The sequence below is a fragment of the Fusarium coffeatum genome (genome assembly GCF_003316985.1).
Source record: "Fusarium coffeatum strain FIESC_28 chromosome Unknown BRIP53273_contig_70, whole genome shotgun sequence".
NCBI lineage: Eukaryota > Fungi > Ascomycota > Sordariomycetes > Hypocreales > Nectriaceae > Fusarium > Fusarium coffeatum.
The window spans coordinates 67,276-89,184 of record NW_022157866.1 but is presented as its reverse complement, the minus strand read 5'-3'; the positions used below and the strand labels follow the sequence as shown (position 1 = coordinate 89,184).

At 49.2% G+C, this 21,909-nt stretch overlaps 6 protein-coding genes across 6 annotated transcripts; 3 read left to right on the top strand and 3 right to left on the bottom strand.

The window, feature by feature from the left end:
* Positions 1–1,824: 1,824 nt before the first annotated feature.
* FIESC28_03334 (uncharacterized protein) lies at positions 1,825–5,553 on the top strand (the record flags this gene model as incomplete). The annotated part of the gene is made up of 1 exon (XM_031157483.1): positions 1,825–5,553. One exon carries the CDS (start codon positions 1,825–1,827, stop codon positions 5,551–5,553), a length of 3,729 nt encoding a protein of 1,242 aa, XP_031018456.1.
* A 744-nt stretch (positions 5,554–6,297) lies between these two features.
* On the bottom strand, positions 6,298–7,481 carry FIESC28_03333 (uncharacterized protein; the record flags this gene model as incomplete). The annotated part of the gene is made up of 2 exons (XM_031157482.1): positions 6,298–7,058; positions 7,124–7,481. 2 exons carry the CDS (start codon positions 7,479–7,481, stop codon positions 6,298–6,300), a joined length of 1,119 nt encoding a protein of 372 aa, XP_031018455.1.
* Positions 7,482–9,060: 1,579 nt separating this feature from the next.
* Positions 9,061–9,769, bottom strand: FIESC28_03332 (uncharacterized protein; the record flags this gene model as incomplete). The annotated part of the gene is made up of 5 exons (XM_031157481.1): positions 9,061–9,105; positions 9,157–9,350; positions 9,419–9,461; positions 9,518–9,696; positions 9,763–9,769. The coding sequence occupies 5 exons, from the start codon at positions 9,767–9,769 to the stop codon at positions 9,061–9,063; spliced, it is 468 nt and encodes a 155-aa protein (XP_031018454.1).
* Positions 9,770–10,814: 1,045 nt separating this feature from the next.
* Positions 10,815–12,866, top strand: FIESC28_03331 (uncharacterized protein; the record flags this gene model as incomplete). The annotated part of the gene is made up of 4 exons (XM_031157480.1): positions 10,815–11,069; positions 11,136–12,189; positions 12,241–12,748; positions 12,806–12,866. 4 exons carry the CDS (start codon positions 10,815–10,817, stop codon positions 12,864–12,866), a joined length of 1,878 nt encoding a protein of 625 aa, XP_031018453.1.
* A 4,517-nt stretch (positions 12,867–17,383) lies between these two features.
* FIESC28_03330 (uncharacterized protein) lies at positions 17,384–18,146 on the top strand (the record flags this gene model as incomplete). The annotated part of the gene is made up of 2 exons (XM_031157479.1): positions 17,384–17,688; positions 17,747–18,146. The coding sequence occupies 2 exons, from the start codon at positions 17,384–17,386 to the stop codon at positions 18,144–18,146; spliced, it is 705 nt and encodes a 234-aa protein (XP_031018452.1).
* A 1,270-nt stretch (positions 18,147–19,416) lies between these two features.
* On the bottom strand, positions 19,417–20,859 carry FIESC28_03329 (uncharacterized protein; the record flags this gene model as incomplete). The annotated part of the gene is made up of 1 exon (XM_031157478.1): positions 19,417–20,859. The coding sequence occupies one exon, from the start codon at positions 20,857–20,859 to the stop codon at positions 19,417–19,419; it is 1,443 nt and encodes a 480-aa protein (XP_031018451.1).
* Positions 20,860–21,909: the final 1,050 nt, after the last annotated feature.

Here is a 21,909-nt window from a genome sequence, read left to right as displayed (position 1 = left end):
CTAATACTAAAGGTAATGTTGTAGAGATCCGCTCGCTCTCCAAACTCCCCCCACTCCTCCACTGTTGCGTGCTGTGTTGCGTGCCCATAACCAGGCCAGGATCATGAACCAGGACCCAAAAGCCTAGGATCTATCTAAACTTACAGGGCCTGGACTGTCTTGCTTTTCCTTCAGTCATGCTTTAACTTTGACTTTTTCTCCACTGGATCCTCTTGACGATAAATTGAATTGTTCCAGAGGAGGGAATGCGAAAAAGTATGCTGTCGAGTTGAAACAGTCTGTAACTAAAGAGGTCGTCCCCTTTTCTCGCCACGGCCCGTCCTGTCTCGGCATCTTCCTACATTTGGAGAGGACAAGTAAATAGAATGATTGGATAGAAATGCTCGCCCGACTTCTACTGCATGGCGTTCCCAAATGTGCTGCTCTCGTGGGCCTGGGGATCGGCAGTAGAAAGAACCACTTGCAGACTGCAATGTTGTATCCCCCGCTTCTCGAAGCATGCAGATTTTCTAAATTGGCCCGACTGCTACTGTACCTTGCCGAAGACAATAAACGAAGAATAGGTAGTTACATGGCGTCGAGATTAATTGTCAAACTGTCAAAACTATCAGGTCCCGGCAGTTGTAAGAGATAGAGTGCCTTGTACTATAGCCTAATAAGACTCTTTCAAGGTCAACCTGGGCTCCTGATCCCCTCAGACCCGGAGAGACAGAGACAGACCAGACCTAGAGGCCAAGGACCCCTACTAGGACAGCGTTCAAGGATGGTTGGCAAGGGAAACAAGGGCCCTCTTCTTCGGCTACGCTTAAGCCTGCGCTTGGTCTATGCTATGTACAGAAAAGACATGACATTCGACTTGCCTTGATACTCGGAAAGTACGTGCGTGGCGACGTACCTACCTACCTTCCCTTCTTTTAAATCAAATTAAAATCAAAATCATTTCTGGTTTTGAATGTGTTTTGAATTTCTTTGCAACTTTTGCTTCTCCAAATCTCTCCCCCAAATATTGGTGACAGAGACTGTACTCACTTCTGTACTGCATAACCTCAAGTCGACCTGACCTACTACTTGACCTCACCGCAATTCGATTCTTGTCTAAAACAGCTTGATCAAGTACTTTTACTCATCCTTCCGTCTGAGCGCAGTCACGCTTATCGTCATTCATCTTGGTCTCGTTCCTTTTGCATTTCTGTATTGGGATAATTCTTAGTGGACTCTGTAGGTACCTCTCTATTCATAATTCTTGGCTTTTTTTTCATCTTTTTCATGCACTTTTTTCCCCGAGTGGTTTGTTTGGTTTTAGTGCAGTTTTCTACTGGAACTGGTTGGTACTTGTAGCTGTTGGTTCCCCTCCACCGGTTCTCCCCCAAGTCCCAACACAAGTCCCGTCTAAAGTCCAGCCCAGTCCATTTGGAACCGAGCCGAGTCCTTCTATCGATTCTTTCCATGCACAGACTACCTGAACTAACGTAACAAGCCCTCCCCGCAACCAGTCAGTGACTGTGACTGATCTGATTTGCGACATCTCTCAACAATCGGATCGATCACCCGACGACAATCCACGATAGGCGCACCTTCAGCGCAAAGTCGACCGTCATATTCGACGCATAAACAACACATCCCGACTATCATCGAGACAGACCCATCGATTGATCGCTTCCCCTCACCTACAACAAAGAAAGCCCTCGAGGCACCCAACCCAGCGTTAAATATCGACCTATTAGCGAAAACCCACTACTATTGCTGTTTCTTTCACCTCAATGCGGGACGGGCGCGTGTATGTGGATGTGGACAAGCAATGGCTTAGGCTTGCGACCGCCAAACATGGACGAACAAGACAACTCTCGATCTGGCACTTCCAGTGATGCTACTTCCTGGAACCAAGCCTCAACCTCCGACCTCAACCTCCCAAGAGACCCAAAGATGGAACGCTCCAGCGCTTCTAACTTGAGGTCCGCATTTCGAAATACACTGATAAATGCCTCCAATACTGTTCGATCCGTAACCCCCGACCCCGTCGACCCTCCTACGCCTCCTACTGTTAGCGTGACGACGGAATCTTTATATTCTCAAGAGGATGTTTTATCGCAGCAGACTTCTCCCCGGTCAATACCCTCTGCCGGCCCTGCTCGCAGACAGGGCATAGTTTTCAACGAAGTTTTCAGCGAGTCGTACGAAAGCAGTGAATCTAGCCCGCCGAGGCAACACTTGCGGCATACGAGCGGTAGCCTGAGGCCTCGGACGCGCACGATGGATACTTCTATGCTAGCCCAAAGAAGCGTACCACCACCTACATCAGAACGACATCGTGTTGGCAGTGTGAGCTCATCGGGGTCATTACACCCGTCCGACGATCTAAGACCGCAGCTTAGCTCATTAGACTCGTTACATCACTCGGTGATAACAGGCCGAGAGTCGTTAGGTACACCTAAAGACAAGAAAGCTAGAAGGCTTATGAAGCGACAATCGTCTCGGCCTACCTCGCCTCTCATCTCTCCACCACCTACCGTCGATTCACTACCATTACCCATAGCTACCGATGATGCGAATAAGGTTCTCCTGCTCATGAGGACTCTGTGTGGTCGAATGCGCGGCGAGATCGAATATCAAGGCGAAACAGGCGGCCCCTGGCACAGTGGAGTGGCTTACATCGAAGAAGAGAAGGGATGTCTCATGTTTGATTCGGGTCAAAATGGGCCCTTTCACATCCCTCTCGTTTCCGATCTACGCGGTTGCAGGGTCCTCCCTGTCGATTATCCCGAACTGACTAAAGAATGTTTGGAGTTGGTTTGCCAGCAACCTCCAATTGAAATTTTGATATGTCCTCGGGTAATGGAAGAATTTGATTTGTGGCTGGCGGCTTTACTATGTTGGCAACAATTACGTCCCACGGGTATTAAGCTTTCTAATGGTAAGCCGGCTAACCAGGTTATGCCAATGAGACCGGAGCTCAAGAGACATGGCTGGTCGCAAGAGAAGAACAAGCCAACGAATATTATCAAGGTTGGCAAAGTAATGCTATGGGACAAGGGTCTGGCTGTCTCACCGCGGGCGATCGTCAAACGACCATCTACGCGAGATCTTCGCTCACCGACCACATCGTGGAGACGGGTGTCTTGCATACTCCAAGATGGTGGAGAATTTAAGCTCATGACAGAAAACGATGTCACCGTTTTGTCTATTATCGACTTGTCACAGCTCTCGCGCTGCGCAGTTCAACAACTTGACCGCACAGTACTGGACGAAGAATACTGCATCGCCATATTCCCTATTTATGCTTCATCATCTACTCACCTCTCCATCTTCCGACCCGTTTACTTGGCGCTCGACAGCAGAGTTCATTTCGAAGTTTGGCTATGTCTCCTCCGAGCCTTTGCAGTACCGGACATCTACCACCTTGACGACCCCTCATCTTCCCAGATTTTGGAATTAGATGACATCGAAACTGAGCAAGAGGGCGAGGTCTTCCGACTTGAAAAGACCATCAGTGTCCGAGTTACTGAGGCAAAGATCAAGGCCAAGCCGAATGGGGTTGGTGGAATTGAACCGACGATACACGAGAAGCCTGGACGACCGGAGCCTGATCCTTTAATCGGAAATTACCTTGCCGAGGTTATACTAGATGGCGAAGTACGAGCGCGAACGACGACCAAGACAGGAACAAAGAACCCTTTCTGGAGAGAGGACTGCGAGTTCACCGATCTGCCACCCAGTACACCTTTATTGTCTGTTGTATTAAAGAGAGTGGAAGGAAACCTGGATAGTTCGAGCAACCTTCTCCAGGCCTCAGTTGGACTGCCAAGAACACGAAATCTGCAAGAGTTTGTGGTCGGAGCCGTTGACCTATCTCTTGATCAGCTCGACCGTGGCAAAGACAGCGAACAATGGCTTCAAGTATTTGACGAGAAGCACCAGTCCGTTGGTCAAATGCTGATCAAGGTGAACCACGACGAGCATGTTGTGCTTCTGTCGAAGGAGTATGAGCCTCTCAAGGATATCCTACACCGGTTCCCAGCAGGATTGACAAACTCGATCTCAGCTGTTCTACCCGGACAATTGCGTCGATTATCCGAGCTGTTTCTCAACATTTTCCAGACATCGGGTACTGCTAGCGAGTGGCTCATGGGCTTGGTGGAAGATGAGATCGATGGAATTGGTAACCAGGCTTCCATGAAGAAGTATCGATTCAGCAGTCGCCTCAAGTCCAATGATTCTGTCGATGCAGCGACTGATCGTGAGCTCATTGTGAGAGACATGAGCAAGTCCCTCGCTGGAGAAGCGAACTTGCTCTTCCGCGGCAATTCACTATTAACGCAGTCGTTCGAATTCCATATGCGCCGCCTCGGCAAGGAGTACTTGGAGGAGATTCTGCAAGAGAAGCTTTTCGAGATTAACGAGATCAATCCAAACTGTGAAGTCGATCCTAGCAAAATCCCCCACGAATCGGATCTCGACCAACATTGGACTGTGCTTATTCACTACACGACGGAAGTGTGGAAGTGCATTGCCAGCTCAGCCAACCGACTGCCTCCAGAGCTTCGACACATTCTCAAGTACATCCGAGCCGTTGCCGAAGATCGCTACGGAGACTTCCTGCGTACTGTCACATATACATCGGTGTCCGGATTCCTGTTCCTTCGGTTCATCTGCCCAGCCATTCTATCGCCAAAGCTGTTCAACCTCTTACGCGACCACCCCCGACCTCATGCGCAACGAACGTTCACCCTCATTGCGAAGGCACTGCAGAAGCTTGCGAACTTGTCCAACTTTGGGAAGCGAGAAGAGTGGATGGAGCCCATGAACCGCTTCTTGAACCTCCAAAGACAATCTGTTCGTGACTATATCGATCAAGTTTGCAGCATTCCCGCGGATCGAAACACCACCAACTTTGTTCCTGCTGGATACAGCACACCTGTTACCATTCTTGGTCGTTTGAGCCCGACTTCCAAGGAGGGCTTCCCTAGCCTGCCTTATCTCATTGACAGCACTCGAAACATGGCGAGCCTTGTGAAGCTATGGGTAGACGCCAAACCAGTCGACGACAAGAAAGAACAGGTGGATCAAGAGCTTCTCGCCTTTAACGATGTCTGCTTTGCCCTCCAAGAACGTGCCGACGCATGTCTCGCCAAGGTCGAAACCGAACGTGCCAGTGAAACAGCAACAAACGTTACAACAGAAGACATTACCGAATCTCTCGAACAAGCATCCCTGATCGAATCCCTCTCCATATCTTATGGTGGCTCTTCAACGGCATGGAACGACGTGTACGAACCTCCCCCACCCGGGAGTTCAGGCAGTGAAGTCAACGACGAAAATGCAGCGCAGAACCAACGCCGTCGCAGCAAAGAACGTCGTCGTCACCATCATCACCACAAAGAAGGCTGGGAACATCGCAAGCAGCGACACGCGAGCACGGGAGGGAGCGCGAGTGCGGGTAACACGCTCAAATCTAAGAATGGACGCGTGGGACGTACGATCCTCAGCGGTATCATGCGCATAGGCGGACGCGGAGAGAGCCCTGAAGAAAAGGATTCTTCAAAGCGACACAAGTAAAAAAACAAGACATTTATATCCATTTATACAACTCAAAACACAAACACGCACTTATACATACATATACCTTCTTCACGACTAGATGGGGGAGGAGCTAGTTCTTACGATTGAATGAACAATACAACTTCTTTCAAATACTATGTCTTGTCTCATTTTTTCATCATTTTCTTTTCTTGTCATATCAGGCTGGGAGGATTTGTGGTTCATATTTTGCATAGCATAATCCTGGTATGGTTTTAACCGTATTTCATCTGTAAAATATTAGCAACGGAGTTTGTCTTGTTGGTTGGGAGGTGTTAGGCCGGGATAACGCTGGGAGTTGTCTGACGGCGAAGAAATAGCAGAAAGTTTTGGGAATATTAGAAAACAGGGTGGAATTTTGTAGCTTTAGATCAAACAATAGACATGCTTGCTTAACCACTCTCATCTTGATTACAATTAATCTTCATCAGTGCTCTGTCCCAGCCCCTAGTATATCATTACCATGGTATGTCACAGTCATTAAGGCACCGTATCTTATAAAGTAGATTGCAACATATGCAATTCGATGGTATCTCATTCAGCGCCGACTCCTAACCCGCTTTTCCTCGCATGGGTCATGTTATAATAAAAGATGAATCATATCCTCCGCCCTTGTCATGTCCACGTTGATTTGATTCTGTAAATACAACCGGCGTTCTATCGCTCGCCATGAGTAAAAACGACGCCCTCTATTTTCCGTGATGCCTTCTGGGTAGATGTCACTCAAGTAAAGAACTTCTTGTAAGCAGCCTTCTCCTTGGCAGCGCGAGCGGCAGCCTTGGTTCGGACGGCGTTGAGCTCGCGGGTGATGGCGCTGTCGTTGGGAGCGAGCTTGTTGGCCTCAGTCAAGTCCTTAAGAGCAGCCTCCTCGTCCTTGAGATGGATGTTGGCAAAGCCTCGGCGGTAGTAGGCCTTGGCGCGGTCGGCCTCCTTGATTCCACGGACATCAAGGGCAGAAGAGGCATAACGGGCAGCGTCGTCCCAGGCCTCAAGCTTGATGCTGAGAAGAGCTGAGTTGTTGTTGAGGGAGAATCGGAGAGCCTCAAGCTCGTCCTTGATGGACTGGGGCTGGTCTTCGAGCTCAGGCTCCTCGTTGATGTAGCGCAGGCCCTTCTGGTACTTGTCAAGTCCAAGTGAGTAGTTACCTGACTTGAAAGCAGTGTTTCCGTAATCCTTGCTAGCCTTTGCGATCTTGAGAACAGTGACAGCGTCAAGGGTATCGGTGCAGTCATCGGGGAAGTCCTCGTAGGGGTCGCCAAGGGCGTCGGGCTGCTTCACGTCGGCAGCAAGGGCAGCATCGCCAGTGAGCTCACCACAGTCGGCAATGACAGCCTCCTTGGCAGGTCGGTCGCCAGACTGGGTGGTGAGGTTCTCGATCTGTCGAACAACAGACTTGCCGTTGAGGACCTCTCCGAAGACAACATGCTTGCCGTCAAGATGAGGGGTAGGGACGGTAGTAATGAAGAATTGGGAGCCGTTGGTGTCTGGTGGGGTCATGCGCGTCAGCATCATGACATGATACGAGGGGTCATTGCTTGGGCAAACCTACTGGGACCAGCATTGGCCATGGACAGAAGGAAAGGCTTCTCATGCTTGATAGGGAAAGCCTCATCGTCGAACTTGTTTCCGTAGATAGACTCGCCTCCAGTGCCATCACCAGCAGTAAAGTCACCACCCTGGATCATGAACTGCTTGATGACACGATGGAAGACGGAGCCCTTGTAGTGCAGAGGCTTTCCAGACTTGCCGATGCCCTTCTCACCAGTGCAGAGAGCTCGGAAGTTCTCAGCAGTCTTGGGGACAAGGTCGGCATAGAGCTCCATGGTGATGCGGCCAACGGGCTTGCCGCCGACTGTGAGGTCGAAGAAGACGCGGGGTCGCGCGGGGGATTCGCCTTCGGTGGCCATTGTGAAGGTTGGTGATGTATTTGAGGAGTGGGAGTAAAGAGAAGAGGAACCAAGAATACAATGCAGTCGCTAAAGACAAGTTTGAAGTTTGGTCTTTTTGTTATGAAGAAGGGAAAGAGTTATCACGACGTGGGGATTGCTTGTCCAAGGCAGAATCGCAGAGAAGGAGACAGAAGAGGGGAGCTCCTTTGCCAATTTTGGAAAGGTTCCGTCACGATGCAAGTGATCGTTGCCGCCGCTTATAAGTGGGTAACCTTCAGCCAGGGTACAGTTTGTAACCGATCAACAACAAGGAATTGAGCTGAATTGGCTGAGGTATAATAACTATAATATGCATGTTACTCACAATATCAGGCCATTGTCTCATTGTCTTTGCCAGTATCAGCATGAAGTGAGGGCACAAGTAGGACACCCTCAAACTAAGGTAGGTAGCCTAAGCATACCCCATTAGCCCGTCAAGCCCCTCCCGTCCGTTAAAGAAACCGCAGAATAACGCGAGCACCTTTTATTTTTTCTACACCGGTCATAAGCAACAAACAAGAAAGTGAGTATCACTCACGATCACTTAAGGTATATAAGGAATAGTGATGAGAACGACACCAAACAAGCCCGAGCTGGTGAGTCTGAGTGAGGCTCAACTTGACCCTGCAGCTAAGGTTGGACCCTTGAAATTAAGCCTCCATAACATCCATATCATTGTCTCAACTGACAAACTGAAATTATAAAACTTTACATACCAACCAGCACTCACTGTCTCGAACAATTCAATATACCAAAGGCAAGGGAATAAGACAATATCATATTGACCAACGCATCCGATCTCATCATCTCGGAGTGGGGGAGGGGCAACGGCAAGACAGAGGAGGGGTTGTCAACTCGTATGAGCTGCATATACAGGGATCAGGCAAGCGACAAGTTTCCTCACAAAATCAGTCTAGGGCAATGAGAACAAGACCGAAGGAGAACCTAGACTCTATAGCAAAGTTGACATTCATCATATCAAGATAGTTATCTGAAGCCACATAATCATTATCGTGCAAGATATCTCATAATTTGAAAGGGGAATTGGCAGATAACCCTTTGGAAACTCAATCAGAAGGCCTAAGCCTAGGTGTAGCCGCTGCTTACTTGAGACTGGTACCAAATATCAGGAACTCATCAATCTCATGAGCAATCTTGGGGATCGGAGAAAAACTCAATTGCATGCACCTTCTGATCGTCGCTTTGACCTCTCTTGTATTGCTTTTCCCTCGACTATCGACAAACACGGAATTTCAACCCTTGTATCACAACACCAATGCAGCCTCTCCGGTTACTCATCCAATTAGATATATCCACGGCTATGTTTGTCGTTGCTTACAGCGTTCAGCTCTGTCTATCAGAGCTGATAGCCGTTCCTCTTTCCGAAAATGCAGTTTTTTACAGCAATCGTACCATCGGCTGACCTTTAAAACTTGTCTCTATTAACGAACGCTCTATGAATCCCACCAAACGTCCGACCCTTTTGTCTAGCCTCTATTGTATCCTCCCTGTATAGGCTATGTTCCCTATATCGTACATCCTTTATAGAAAGCCACATCTAATCCGACTTGGCAGTTGCACCGTTCTTGAGCTCAAGGGTGACCTGTATCGTTTGTTAGCAATGCACATACCCTGGAAGAAAGGGAAAACTCACCGGTCCGTCGTTGACGAGAGCGACCTCCATCCACGCTTGGAACTGTCCATCCTTGACTCTCTCCTCCTTGTATCCCGCCTTGACCTTTTGCACAAAGTAATGGTATAGCCGGCGCGCTTCCTCCGGGTTGGCTGCGCCGTGAAAGTCAGGCTTGGCTCCCTTCTTGGTGCTAGCCAGTAGAGTGAACTGCGACACTGTATTCGTCTCAGCCATTACCCTGAATGTGGCGGAAGGGATTGAGTTTTCAAAACTCAATACTCACCACAGAGAACCTCGCCTTCAATATCGCTCACGCTCTTCTTCCACTAGAATAACATGATGTCAGCCTGTCCCGAAATAAGCTATCAAGGTTCATTTTTACCTTGCCGCCCTCTTCGTCGTCCCATAGCTTCATTCTTAGAACCTTTGCGGCCATGAGATCGGCCTCCTTCTCTGTATCTCCAGGGGCCACGGCCGCAAACGCGAGGACGCCCTTGCCGATGGAGGAGATCATCTCCTTGTCGACGGTGACGGACGCCGACAGGACACGCTGCAGTATGACTGTGAGGTTGGTCAGCTTCAGCTCCAGCCCTCTTGTTTCACGGTAGGCTACTGAAATGCACGCACCCTTCATTTTTGTGATGTGTAAGATTATGTTTTGTGAATGTATTTGGGAATGTGAGTTGAAATATCTATCTGATGGGCTTGAGTCAAGCTCTTTGTATCTAGATGTTGCTCCGTAGCCGGATCGGCATTGGTTCCGACTTTACCGTGTAACTTATCACTCACTCACTCACTGTCATCGCCCAAGAGTATCAGTTCCATTCATTATAAAATTTTACTACTCAAACAGTGTTAAAGTTACAAAAGTATGCATAAAAAAGGCGTCTCATATAACGAGAAAGCATAAATCCTCCCAATGGCATGTATTGAAAAAGGACCCTTTGAAAGTCTCCTCACAGAAACAAGGGAGTCAATGTCATGTGAGAAGCGTCTATTCGTAGATGCTGGCACTTAGGCCATTAGCTCCCCAGCAAGGTACAGTCGGCTTTAGCGAAAAACCACGTCATTGAATCTACCCCGTAAAGAATATATAAAATAGCACGCCATCATTTGGTCTGTTGCAGAGCATTGCACAATATGACTTCTTTTTTGTCGCAAATTGATTGATTTGTAAAATATTAATCTAATTTTCCCCCTGTAATCACCATTGCAAGCCCCCCAAAATTCCATCTGCGAACTGTCTCAGCAGCTAACCGCGCCTTGCCCCAGGTGACCCGCGCTCAACTGGCCAATCAAAACCGTGCGGCTGCTTGGCCTGATCACTGGCAACATTGGAATCCACACTGGACCTCCCACCTTTGAACCTTAGTAACAAGCCTCATCAAATGCTGGCCAGCCTGTCTGTGTTTGCCTTTAGCAACCGCATTTCATCCACCAGCCGCTCGTGGACTTGAAACTCCCAACAACGGATACCCTACCATCACGTACCTATATTTAACGACGACACCAATCGATATACGCGACGTCTGGTTTAATTATTCACACTTACCTTCCTTGCGACCCCGATTGGCGAGGCAGGTGGCACAACAACACGACGCCCATAAAGGAGTCGACCGAGAAGAGCTTCGATAAACGTTCAGAACTTGCGCCCCTGAGGCTGCATATTTCTCTTCATAATGGCAGCAAGGAAATTGGCCCAAGAGGTCGACAAGTGCTTCAAGAAGGTCTCCGAAGGCGTGGCCGAGTTTGAAGCCATTTACGAAAAGATCGAACAATCGAGTAACCCCGCTCAAAAGGACAAGCTAGAAGATAACCTCAAGCGCGAGATCAAGAAGCTCCAGCGACTGAGGGATCAGATTAAAACATGGGCGGCTAGCAACGATATCAAGGATAAGGCTCCGCTGCTTGAGCACCGGAAGCTGATCGAGACGGTTGGTCCCCGCTAACAAAACGAGCAAGGCTGTATCAGTTCTTTATTGACTCTGGTGTCGAAATAGCAAATGGAAAAGTTCAAGGCAGTGGAAAAGGCCATGAAGACGAAAGCATATTCGAAAGAGGGCCTATCGGCTGCTGCCAAACTCGATCCCAAGGAGCAAGCAAAGGTCGAAGCGAGCGAATTCCTCAGCAGTATGGTCGACGAGCTGGAACAGCAAATCGAGACCCTTGAAGCCGAGGGCGAATCGATACAAGCGACCATGAAGAAGGGCAAGAACAACACCGCAAAGGCCGAACGCATCGCCGAAGTCGAACGAGTTATCGAAAGACATAAGTGGCACCAGGGCAAGTTGGAACTTATCAGGAGATCCCTCGAGAATGGCGGAGTCGAGCCTGAACAAGTCACTGAGTTGGAAGATAACATCCGATACTATGTGTCAGACGGCATGAACGAAGACTACATGGAGGATGAGGAAATGTACGAGGAACTGGATCTTGAGGACGAGGAAGGCACCTACGGCATGGGTGCCGACAACGAGAAGAGCTCTTCTCTAGATGATCAATCTGTGCAAGAGGACCTGACAACCGACACTGACTTGCCAAAGACGCTGGCGAGGAAGGCGCAAAAGGAAGTCGATCCAGTACGGAGAACATCGTCCCAGACAAAGTCCCCCTTACCCGCGCTCGCAACATTGCATGCTCCGTTATCGACTATCAGCAATGGCAATTCTGGTACACCCGCTATGAAGCCTGCATCGGTACCCTCAAGGCCTGCTGGGGAGGGTCTCAAGTACGCTTCTGCAGCCGCGGCCGCAGCGGCAAGCGACAAGAACAACGTGGGTATTGCACCGTTACCTCCACCGCCTGGTGCCGCATCGTCAAGCATATCTCCATTGCCTCAATCCCGAAGCAGCGCGACCAACTCCCCTGCTACATCCTCTGCCCAGCCCGCTTCTCAACAGCCAGAATCCAAGCAACCCACACCAGCTCCTGCTCCTGCCGAGCCCGAACCTGTGCCTGCGCCGGCACCCGTGCCCGTACCTACCAAGCAATCGAAGCGATCAAAGGCTGCTGGAAAGCAAGCTCTGGTGCCAGAGACCTCGACAACGTCGAAGCGTATGTATACTCAACAATCTTGTATGATGCCGATGACTAACTGTTCCATAGCCGCAAGAACAAATGGCACATCCAATGGTGTTAAGCTCTCCGAGGAAGAGGAAGAGTCCATTTACCACTTGCCAGCGTCGTTGCAAGATCTGGTCGATACGTATGAGACTTCTAGAAAGAGACCATACCATCCCTCTGCACCATCGGCCTTGCGCATGATGAGTGCTAGTCAGGCCAGCTGCCCTGATGTTGTGGATGCTGATGTGCCACGGTCATATCGTCCCGAAGTGCCGGTGCCCCCAACAGGGTCCAACTTCCCCCGCGAGCCACTTGCCCTCTTCGATGACCAAAGATGGTATTCACGGGTCGACCCCGATACCTTGTTTTACGTTTTCTACTACAGACAAGGGTCCACCCAGCAATATATGGCTGCCAAGGCTCTCAAGGACCAAAGTTGGCGGTTCCATAAGCAATACCAAACATGGTTTCAAAGACACGAGGAGCCGAAGACCATTACTGAGGACTTTGAGCAAGGGACATATCGCTTTTTCGATTATGAAAGCACATGGTAAATAATTGCCCCCCCAGTTACGTGAGGTATAGTTGTGCTGACTTGAATGTGCAGGATGAATCGACGAAAGGCCGATTTTAAGTTCGTCTACAAGCATCTTGAAGACGATGTTTGATTGTAAATTCCCACAACATTTGACGATTACGTCTACTGGATCAGTGTGAGAGATATGGAACGGAGCTATGGGTTCGGGCAGTCTGTACTTTGGTTTTGTGACCTCCCGGAGAGGGCCACATTGGGTGTACGGGGAGATGAAGTCGATATTGGCGGTAGCCTCATCTTCTTTCCCTGTCCTCACTCTTGTTGTTCTTTTGGGACAGGTAAATATGCTACAAGGGGCGTTAGTTACCTCATCGTTTGAGATATGAATACGAACCTTTCTAGTGCTGGGCTGGCTGCAGCCCTGGATGAGAATTTTTCCCGACGTATAAAAGCAAGTATGGTCCGTTTGCCTCGTGAATTCGCTGGTGGACGTCCACGAAGCCTTGGTGGGTGGTGAAAAGCCTAGCTGTTGAGGAGTCTGACACCATTATCTCCTACTGCATGCAGCCTCATATTCGGCTGGCGTTCGAGGAAGAGGTTTTGCTTGGTGGCGCACAGCCATGTAATTGTCTGCATTTTTATCATTCTATCCGGAATGTCTCAGTGTGTCAGCCAATACCGTAACGTCTGGATTCCAGCCCAAGTAAGGCGTTCCGGATGATAGATTCTGAAGAAAAGAACTCAGCAACTTGAGCTACTGCGTTGCTGCCCAAAGGTCGAAGAAATTCCGAATGCCGAAGTCATCTAAAATGGTATAAGTATAAGAACAGAATTAAACTTGATGGTGAGAAGCTGATAGCTTGTCGGAGCTTATCAACATCATCAAGCCGCTGGTTTCCTTCCTATGTCAGCTATCAAAACAACACCTTGCGTGGTTTGACATGCTACCACCTGAAGCAAGGCAATGCTACACCTGTAGCACATTTCACTTTATCGCAAACGACGTGGCTCTCGGAGATGGCAACGCAGATGAGTAAACGAAGCACAAACAGATCCTTGCTGTCCTAGGGTCACAGATGCAATTACATATGCTGTCTTGAACCTTTTGTTTGCCCATTGAGCCTGAGCTGACATGTGTATGACTTGATCAAGAATTAGAATGCCACAGCATAGATAATTTCCGTTCGCTCTTCAGCCGACAAGCCCGTCACCAGATGGGTGTGTTGTCGTTGAATTCAAGGCTGGCGAAAAGGGTGCCTCGGTAAGTAACATCATCGCCATCGACGCTGTTGCCTTTTCCCTGTGCTCTTTGCAATGTGCCTATCAGACCCTGGCCAGGCAATCTGTTCGTTAGCGCTCGTCAGCGCTACATTTGTCGGTGAGGTTGGCTCCTCTACGAAGGACAAGGTTGCGGCACAGCTCTGGGCAAGTTGCCATCCATCGCCAGGTTGAAGGGCCCATTCGAGAAGAGAGTTGTCGCCCCCAACTGAATCGGCTTTCGCCGTGAAAGTGACCGGGATATGAAACAGAACCAATGCAAGATACATCAGGAAGGCTTCTGGAAGGCTTCTATGCCTGTCATCTGGTCTGAAGTTTCGCCCACGCAGATCCCTCAATACGAGAAAGAGTTACTCTTAAGCGGGCGTTAATTCCGTACAGCGAATGGCATGGATCAGGTTGTCACGGATGGGGATGTGTCCCATGACCTGGTCGAAGTTGATGATTTCATTGCCAGTGAGCCCTTTTCAACGCTCTTAGTGCACTTCTTGTTCAAGACTTCAGTCAGCCTCACTAATGCCCCCCAAGCTTGCCTGAAGACGTCAACCGTTGTCGAGTGAGTTCACCGACAATCACCTTTTCGGAAATTTTCTCAACGTTGGCCTGTCATTGCCGGAGAAGGATCCGGTAGGTTGTACGGGCGAGACAAGGCGTCTAAGCTTTTGTATCAGGCGTAAAGACACTTATCTTTTTCTGACCAGCCCGGACGCCTTGGGAGACTGCCTTGTCAAAACTTTGATACATGTCAAACTGACTGTGATGCGTGAGTCTGGTAGATGCAGGGAGAGTTACACAAGTCAAACGACAAGTGACCGTGTTGTGGGGAGCTGTGAAGGTGTGGCAGACGGTAATATGACGATGCCGGGTTTGTTTTGTCTGTGCTTTTGCTGTGCCGATCGAGGTTGTTTGACTGCCATTACCCCATAGAACTGACTGACCCAGACTAGCTGAATAACCAAGACCAATCCAACAGGCAGCAGAATAAATTGTTTATTGAGTTGATTGATCAACATCTATGGCAAAGGAACAGCCACATTATTGGTGCATCTCCTGAATTTCTCCATAGTGTTGAGGCTCGTGCTTGTGCTTGTGCTCATGCTTGTGAGCAGAGATCGGCACAACAAGTTGGTGGTTATAGTTTGGTGCGGTGCTAATGCGAGGCATCGACTTTTAGGCCACCGCATAAAGTGTTTGTAGGATGCAGATGATGTGATGTGATATGATGGGATGGGATGAGATGAGGAAGGCTTAGGGAAGAGACATTGATGCAGGTGCAATAAACTAATCAGCGCCTGTCTTCTTTCCATTTAATCTTGAAATCCATTGGTAACGGAAAGCACCCAGTAGCTGCAATCAATTGGGCAATAGTGGGTTCGGTAGCTAACACAGGCGTCCAGGACACCCCTTGGAAGTTGGAAGGTACGCAGGGGGTAGCTGCAGGAGGAGCAGGAGGGGTAACGACTGCGATGAATAATGGAGGAAGTGACAGCCCAACAAGCTCCAGTACTCCAGGGGAGGTACAGTACCGGCCGACCTGAGGTGCACTGCATTTTTGCAGTGTATCACAGATTTACAGAAGGTACAGTACCTTCTTGTCCTGCCTCGTTGTTCTGCCACCACCAAATCATCCTCATTCATCCCCTCCATCGTCATTTTCAACCTGTCTGCTCTGACCGATCAAACAAGATGGACTAAGACCAATCCCGGCCCATGTCGATCTAATTCCTCCCGCTACCGAGAGTCAAAAGCGATGATTACCGTCCCCAGCGGACACACCCTTGCTGTTTCCTTCTGCACCGAAGTTTCTTTGAAGCGATGAACAAGACTAATGTCGGTCACAAGCACGCAGATATGGATAAGCCAAGCCAACTTTACCTTTGGTATTGACCGAAAACTGATGAGCTGGCCTAGCACAGCCCCTATTCTACAGGACTGTCAATATTCGCTTATCGCTTCTTACTGACTTCGTCAAATCACTGCCGCATCCATTCCCGCAAACCCGTGCCAGAACCATTTGTTAATTGGCATTCAGCCCCAGCGCATTGCCACGCCCAGTGGCCGCCCAACCGGTAACATCATGGCTTGCCGACCCCAAATTGAGTCTGCCAATTACTGCACAAATTAAACGGTCATTCTTTACCTGCAGCAGAAGCAGCCAAGACGAATGCCCTGAGTGGGTTTCTTCCCACCCTTGCGACTTCTTGCCTGAAGCTTAGTCCCAGGTCGGCATGGGCACACTTCCCGTAACTACAGACCAGTGCTTCAAATGCACAATTCCGTTGGGCTTGCCAGTAGCATACACTTTTATTGCGCCGTTCCGAGTGACCCGGGCCTCCATTAGGCGATCAGAAGCTTGTGCCTTTTCCACGCCTTAGCTTAGCTTGGTGCCCTTGTTCCTGGAGTTTTCTGTCTGGCCTCTGAAAGAGCTACGTTAGCTTCTTTGTTACTGTTGCATCGCCCGTCATCTTGTCTTCTTCAGGACACCGGCCAAGAATGCGTCACTTCTTGATAGGGCGCCTACAGCCTTGACGTGGTCTCTGCATACTCGCTGCTGTCTCCATTAAACTTGACTTTACCCTAGTCCCCCCAACCAATCGACAAGTGTCGATTGACTTACACGCATCACGAGCCAGCTTGCGCCAGATGCTGCTTCGCCTTAGACCCTTGTCCTGCTCATTGCCCCTTGTCTTCCTCCAGCCCTTGGTCCTGGAACTGGTTATCTCTTAGCCGTCTGTCATCTAGCTAATCATGCCCTACCTTATCGTGGGTTGGTTCGGGTTGTATGGATTGGGTTCCCCGGCAGCTACCCCGGTCATGTTCTCAACCCCAGGACTTGCACTAGAACCCTGACGACACATTCTAAAGTCTTGCTACTAGATCTGGCCGCAGTTGTTTGTGGATGGAGTCCCTACAGTTTCAAGTCCATGCTGCCCTTTACCTTTTGTGTATTACACGAATGACTCCCACCTCGCCTCACTGACCAATGTGCGATTTGAGCCTCACTTGACTTATATGTCCTGCCCTGTACTAGGCTATTTGATGAAGCACCCCTTCTCTCATATCTCTCCCAAGCATATAACCACGACTCTCATCCTCTTTTTACTTCATTCATCAATTCATCACTGTTCTATCCATTCTCATGCCACAGACTTCTTCCCTTCCTTTCCAAGACCGCCATCAAGATATCACTTTGGTTGCGGACTATACCTGCATATTCTTTGCATCACTTACAACTACCCACAAGCCGACTTATAAACTATCGACTCGTCCTATTAAGCACCCGTGTTTTCTATATCATCGGTGATTGACTCATTCGAGAAAGACCTTTTCGTTCTTCAAAGAAAGTTGCCTTTATCAGCAACAGCTATCACGATGAGCTCCTACCAAGGATACGGTTACGGCTGGTATGGCGCTGCCTCGCCTCAGGACCAGGTATCATCACCTTCAGAATACTATGGCAGTTATTACCAGTCCCAGCCTCTAGTCAGAGATTTGAGTTCTGGGGCCAGCTCGCAAGCTTCCACTGTTCCAGAGTCACCGATGCAGCGCAACTCCTATGCTCTGTACGGTTCATCACCAACGAACTACTCTGGCTACCAACAGGCGTCAGATTATCAGCAGTATTATTCCTCCGGACAAACCAGGGCTGAGGAGTCCAGTGTCCCCAGGAGTGAACCGTACGTACAACCCATTGCTTGATGCTTGTCTCCTCAGCGCTAACTCGTGTTCAATCAGTGGTAATGACTGGCCAGTATCCTGTCTTCATCCTGGTTGTACCTCTCGCCCTTTCAAGCGGACTGCGGATCTTCAACGTCACTACAAGAACACTCATGCTCCTGAGTCGAGCAAGGACGTTTACCTGTGTGACTACCCTCGATGCACTCGATACCATGAGCCCTTCCACCGCCGAGACCACTTTCGAGATCATCTTCGCGAGTACCATCGTGAAGACATTCAGAAGCGCGGAGCAACTGTCGACGAGGCATGGCTCCAGGATCGATATGCGCCCTCTAGCTGGTGGCGTTGCCCACGCTGCCTTGTTCGAGTCTACGTCTCCAAGAACGGCTTTGAATGCCCTGGATGTAAGACATCTTGCGAGTCTAAGCGCAAGGAGAAGCGCAGCAGCCGATCTTGAAGTGTGTGAGCAGCGACACAGCCTTGCACATAGAAACAGCCAACCACAAGACACCACAAAGCCTGGCTTGATGGCTTGAAACTACAGTGTTACTCTTCTGAGAACACATATCGACTAAGACCATCCACATCAAGGCTCTCTACACTTGTCAGCTATCTATCTGCAGGTCTTCTTTGCTTCTGATAGCTCACCGACACGAAATATCATCTGGAATCAACCCAGCTTCGACAGCGGTAGCCTTAGCTGCAGCATTTGTATACTACATACTGTTACATCGAGGATAACGAAACGACTTCAATTCGTCCATGGCCTCGCATGCATGCATCTTTTACACTTCAAGAAACAGCACTTGTGCAAACTGGTCTTTGTGCCAGGCATTCTCAATCTTGGCCTTTCCTCCATCATTCCTGTCGCTCACTCACAACCATCAAACGTCCTAGAGATCCGCAAAAAACGCCCATGCATTGCCGATCTTATCCACACTGGGACGTCACATCACGCTGAGGCTGACTTGAGAGAATTGTTCTAGAAGCGGGGCACTTTGCGGGGATTTTCAGCGTGGCTGTGTTATGCACGATGGATGCTTCTGTCATGCTTCCATTCCTTCTTTCGACTTTCCTTTCTTGGATAGATCTACTATGACCTTGCCGGAGTTCACGATTCGAGCTGAAGGCAGCGAGATAAGACTTGTTGTTTATTGGCGGGTCGATCACGCAGTGACGTTTATGACGAGATATGAGGCCAACCAGGTATATAGAATGTTTTATTGTATAGACGGTGGGAGTTTTGCTCTTCTTTCTGTATGTCTAGGTAGTCTTAGAATTTATGGCGCATTTAGAGAATTCCATACACCTTGTTTTTGTTCCACATACATCAGAACCCATGATAGCCCACCATGAATTGCCTCGCTTGAAGATGGCGATGCAACTTTAGTCCCCTTGTCATCTCTTTACTCCTTTTTATGTGTGACATAATAGTAAATTCCCCTAGCCTGAACTTGTGCAACGAGACAAGAGATAAGTGAATACTAGCAGATCATCCTTACTTAGACCCTAGTCGCCCTGCAAGGTTGCGTTCCCCGCTGTGCCCACGGACGTAGTGTACTGTACGGTTTACACGGGGCCGGATGTTCTCCCCAGGCCACCCTGCGCGATGATATTGGCGCACTGCATTTCCAGCTCGTGACCACATACGTAGCCTGTGGATTTTGGAGCCCGTGTTGACCTCTGAGTCACTTTTTGGCCAAGAGTCTTGCTTTGTCTCCAACGTGTTAGTCTTCCTCAATTGGGTCATCTTCATAGTTAGGCATGGCGCGGAAATCAGGCCGTCCCTTATCCCGGTGCTTCCTCAATCGTCTGCCCGATTTTGGTGGAGCATACAAGGAAACGGGTGGTGTATGAGAGGATACTTCACCAGCTAGTCTTCCGGTGAAGAGTTGCGGCTGGTGGAATTTGAATTCGGCCTGCGGCGGCTGGGGTGAGGACGGCTGCGCCGTGGTCGAGTCGATAGTGTCTGTAATATCTGTTCTTGCGGCAGCCTCCGAAGATGGATCTTCTTCCAACTCTGGGTCTTGATCTGCGTCCAACAGTTCTTCTATCTGATCGCTCGTCATATCAAGCGTGATGTTATTAGCTAATAGGTCTCGTGATTCTGAAGGGGGTTCTGCGACATCGCTTTGCGGTGCTGCCGAGCTCGAAGGAAGTAATGGGTCTTCAATGGCACACAGAGTCTTCGTCTTTCCTAGACCCAGATCACGTTTCGTTTGTTCAGTAGCCTCCTCACAGGCTTTACGTTTGGTCTCGGCAGGATCGTCGTCGAAAACGAACCTTTTCCAAATCTCGTCCTCGTCTTCAGCATCTGTCATTGTCTCTGAATCAACTCGCTTTTCAATTGACGCTCCATGTCTTTCTTCGTTTTCCGTCAAGAGATCCAATAGATCCTGGGCCTTGTGAGTCATTCGTGGATTCATCCGTACTGGAAGAACTGGATCACTTTGGGGCTTTGTAAAAGACTCGCTTATACCATGGCTCGGGCTTCCCGATAAACTGCGAGTCTCTACTTCAGTCGACACACTCGGCAAGGGGCCTACTGCCTGCATTCGCGGGAGCTCAGGACCAGGATGCGATATCTCTTCCTGAACACTGTCTGATGCAAGTATGCACAGGCCAGATTCTGATGATTGTAATTGTGGTTTGGCGAAAATGCTTGAAGATCTCTGTTGTAAAGCTTCGATCCGCAGTGAATTCGACGTCTTTGCGTGGTCTTCTGACGAGTTCCAAAAGTGGCTGATACCAGGAGTGACAGGCCTTGAGGGATGGTCTGCTTCCTTCATTTGACATGGCTCTTTTGTTGCTGTTTCTGCACTGGGATTAAGCCACAGGCTCCATTTTATATCTTCAGATGTGATACGTGCGTTAGGGCGTCTTGGAGCGCCTAGAACTGCGGTAGTGCTCATGTTTTCCTCGGTCCCAGGAGATTCAACGTCTAGCATGGGGGATCGTGTCTTCCGGGTCGGCTGTGGTTGGTGTATGATAGGTGTGTGAGCATTGACGATGAATCTCGGTTCTTTGGGTCCTTCCCGCCAATCTTCTTGCTGGCCAGTGTATCCATATGCAGTATTGTGTCCAGTGTCTGAAGAGCTGGATGGTTGGTTTCGTGAATCATCATGTCCTGAATTACTGTTGGGAACTCGAGGCCTTGTGGTGATATTCATGGGCGCTTGCACACTTAGCGTATTTTGGTAAGGCGATATTGGTTCCAGCCTTGAAGTACTACCTGGCGTTGTGCCCAAGTGAGCAGAAAGATCTTGTCTCGTGGCGAGGCTCCGTACTGAATTGCTATCCCGGCTCCAGCGAAGATTTTGGCTACCGATATTGATCCTTATTTCGTCGTGCGTCGGTCTGCCTAGTGCTCCCTTATTGTGACGATGATTTGGGCTCGGCCTGTATGGTGACAGGACAGACTTATGATTCTGTCGAAAACTTCTCGTTCCTCTTGATCTTGGAGAATGATCTTTCTGTGCAGCAAAGCCCACCATCAAAGGCTTCTGGGTACTGACTCCGGTCCAATCTCCTCTTTCAAGCAATTTTCGTCTTTTCCTTGCAATGTCTGTTTCATGATCGCTTTGATTCGTACAACGAGCTGGAGAATGATCAATCTGGCCATCTGGCTTTGGAAATTCAAGGTTGACTCCTTGTACATAGTCCTGGGGATGCGTTCTACTAGCATCGTGCTGCCTGTGTATGAGTTTCCTTTTAGGAGTTTTCTGTTTCTTTGCAGGAGTAGAAGAAATCGACTGACGATCTTGATGTCGTCCCGTCTGCGGGATGTAATCAGGGACAAAGGACTCAACAACTAATCCTTTGCTAGATGCAGGAGCATTCTTTCGAGCTCTAGCTTTGGCGAAATATTGCTTTTGCCGGGCGGCGTCCTTGTCCCAGCCTTTTCGGCGGGAGTGGCGGGCTAGTGCACCCTCAGTCCAATTCATGTCAAGGCGAAAGGGTCAGGTATCTGATGTAAGGATTAAACTTGTTTGTAGAGAGTTGATCAAGAGTCCTGTTGCATATTCCGTAACTGGGATGAGCGCGTGCTTGTATCGTTGTGAGAAGGCAGTTACTGCCGGTTTGGCGACTGCCTGCTCAACACAACTTCCCACCCAATGTCTCGAGGAAGGACCAAAGCAACGTTGTCACAGGATCTCTTCCTCCTTCTCGATTTCACTTAGATTCTGCGAACATCCAATCCGGGTTATGTGCATATTCCG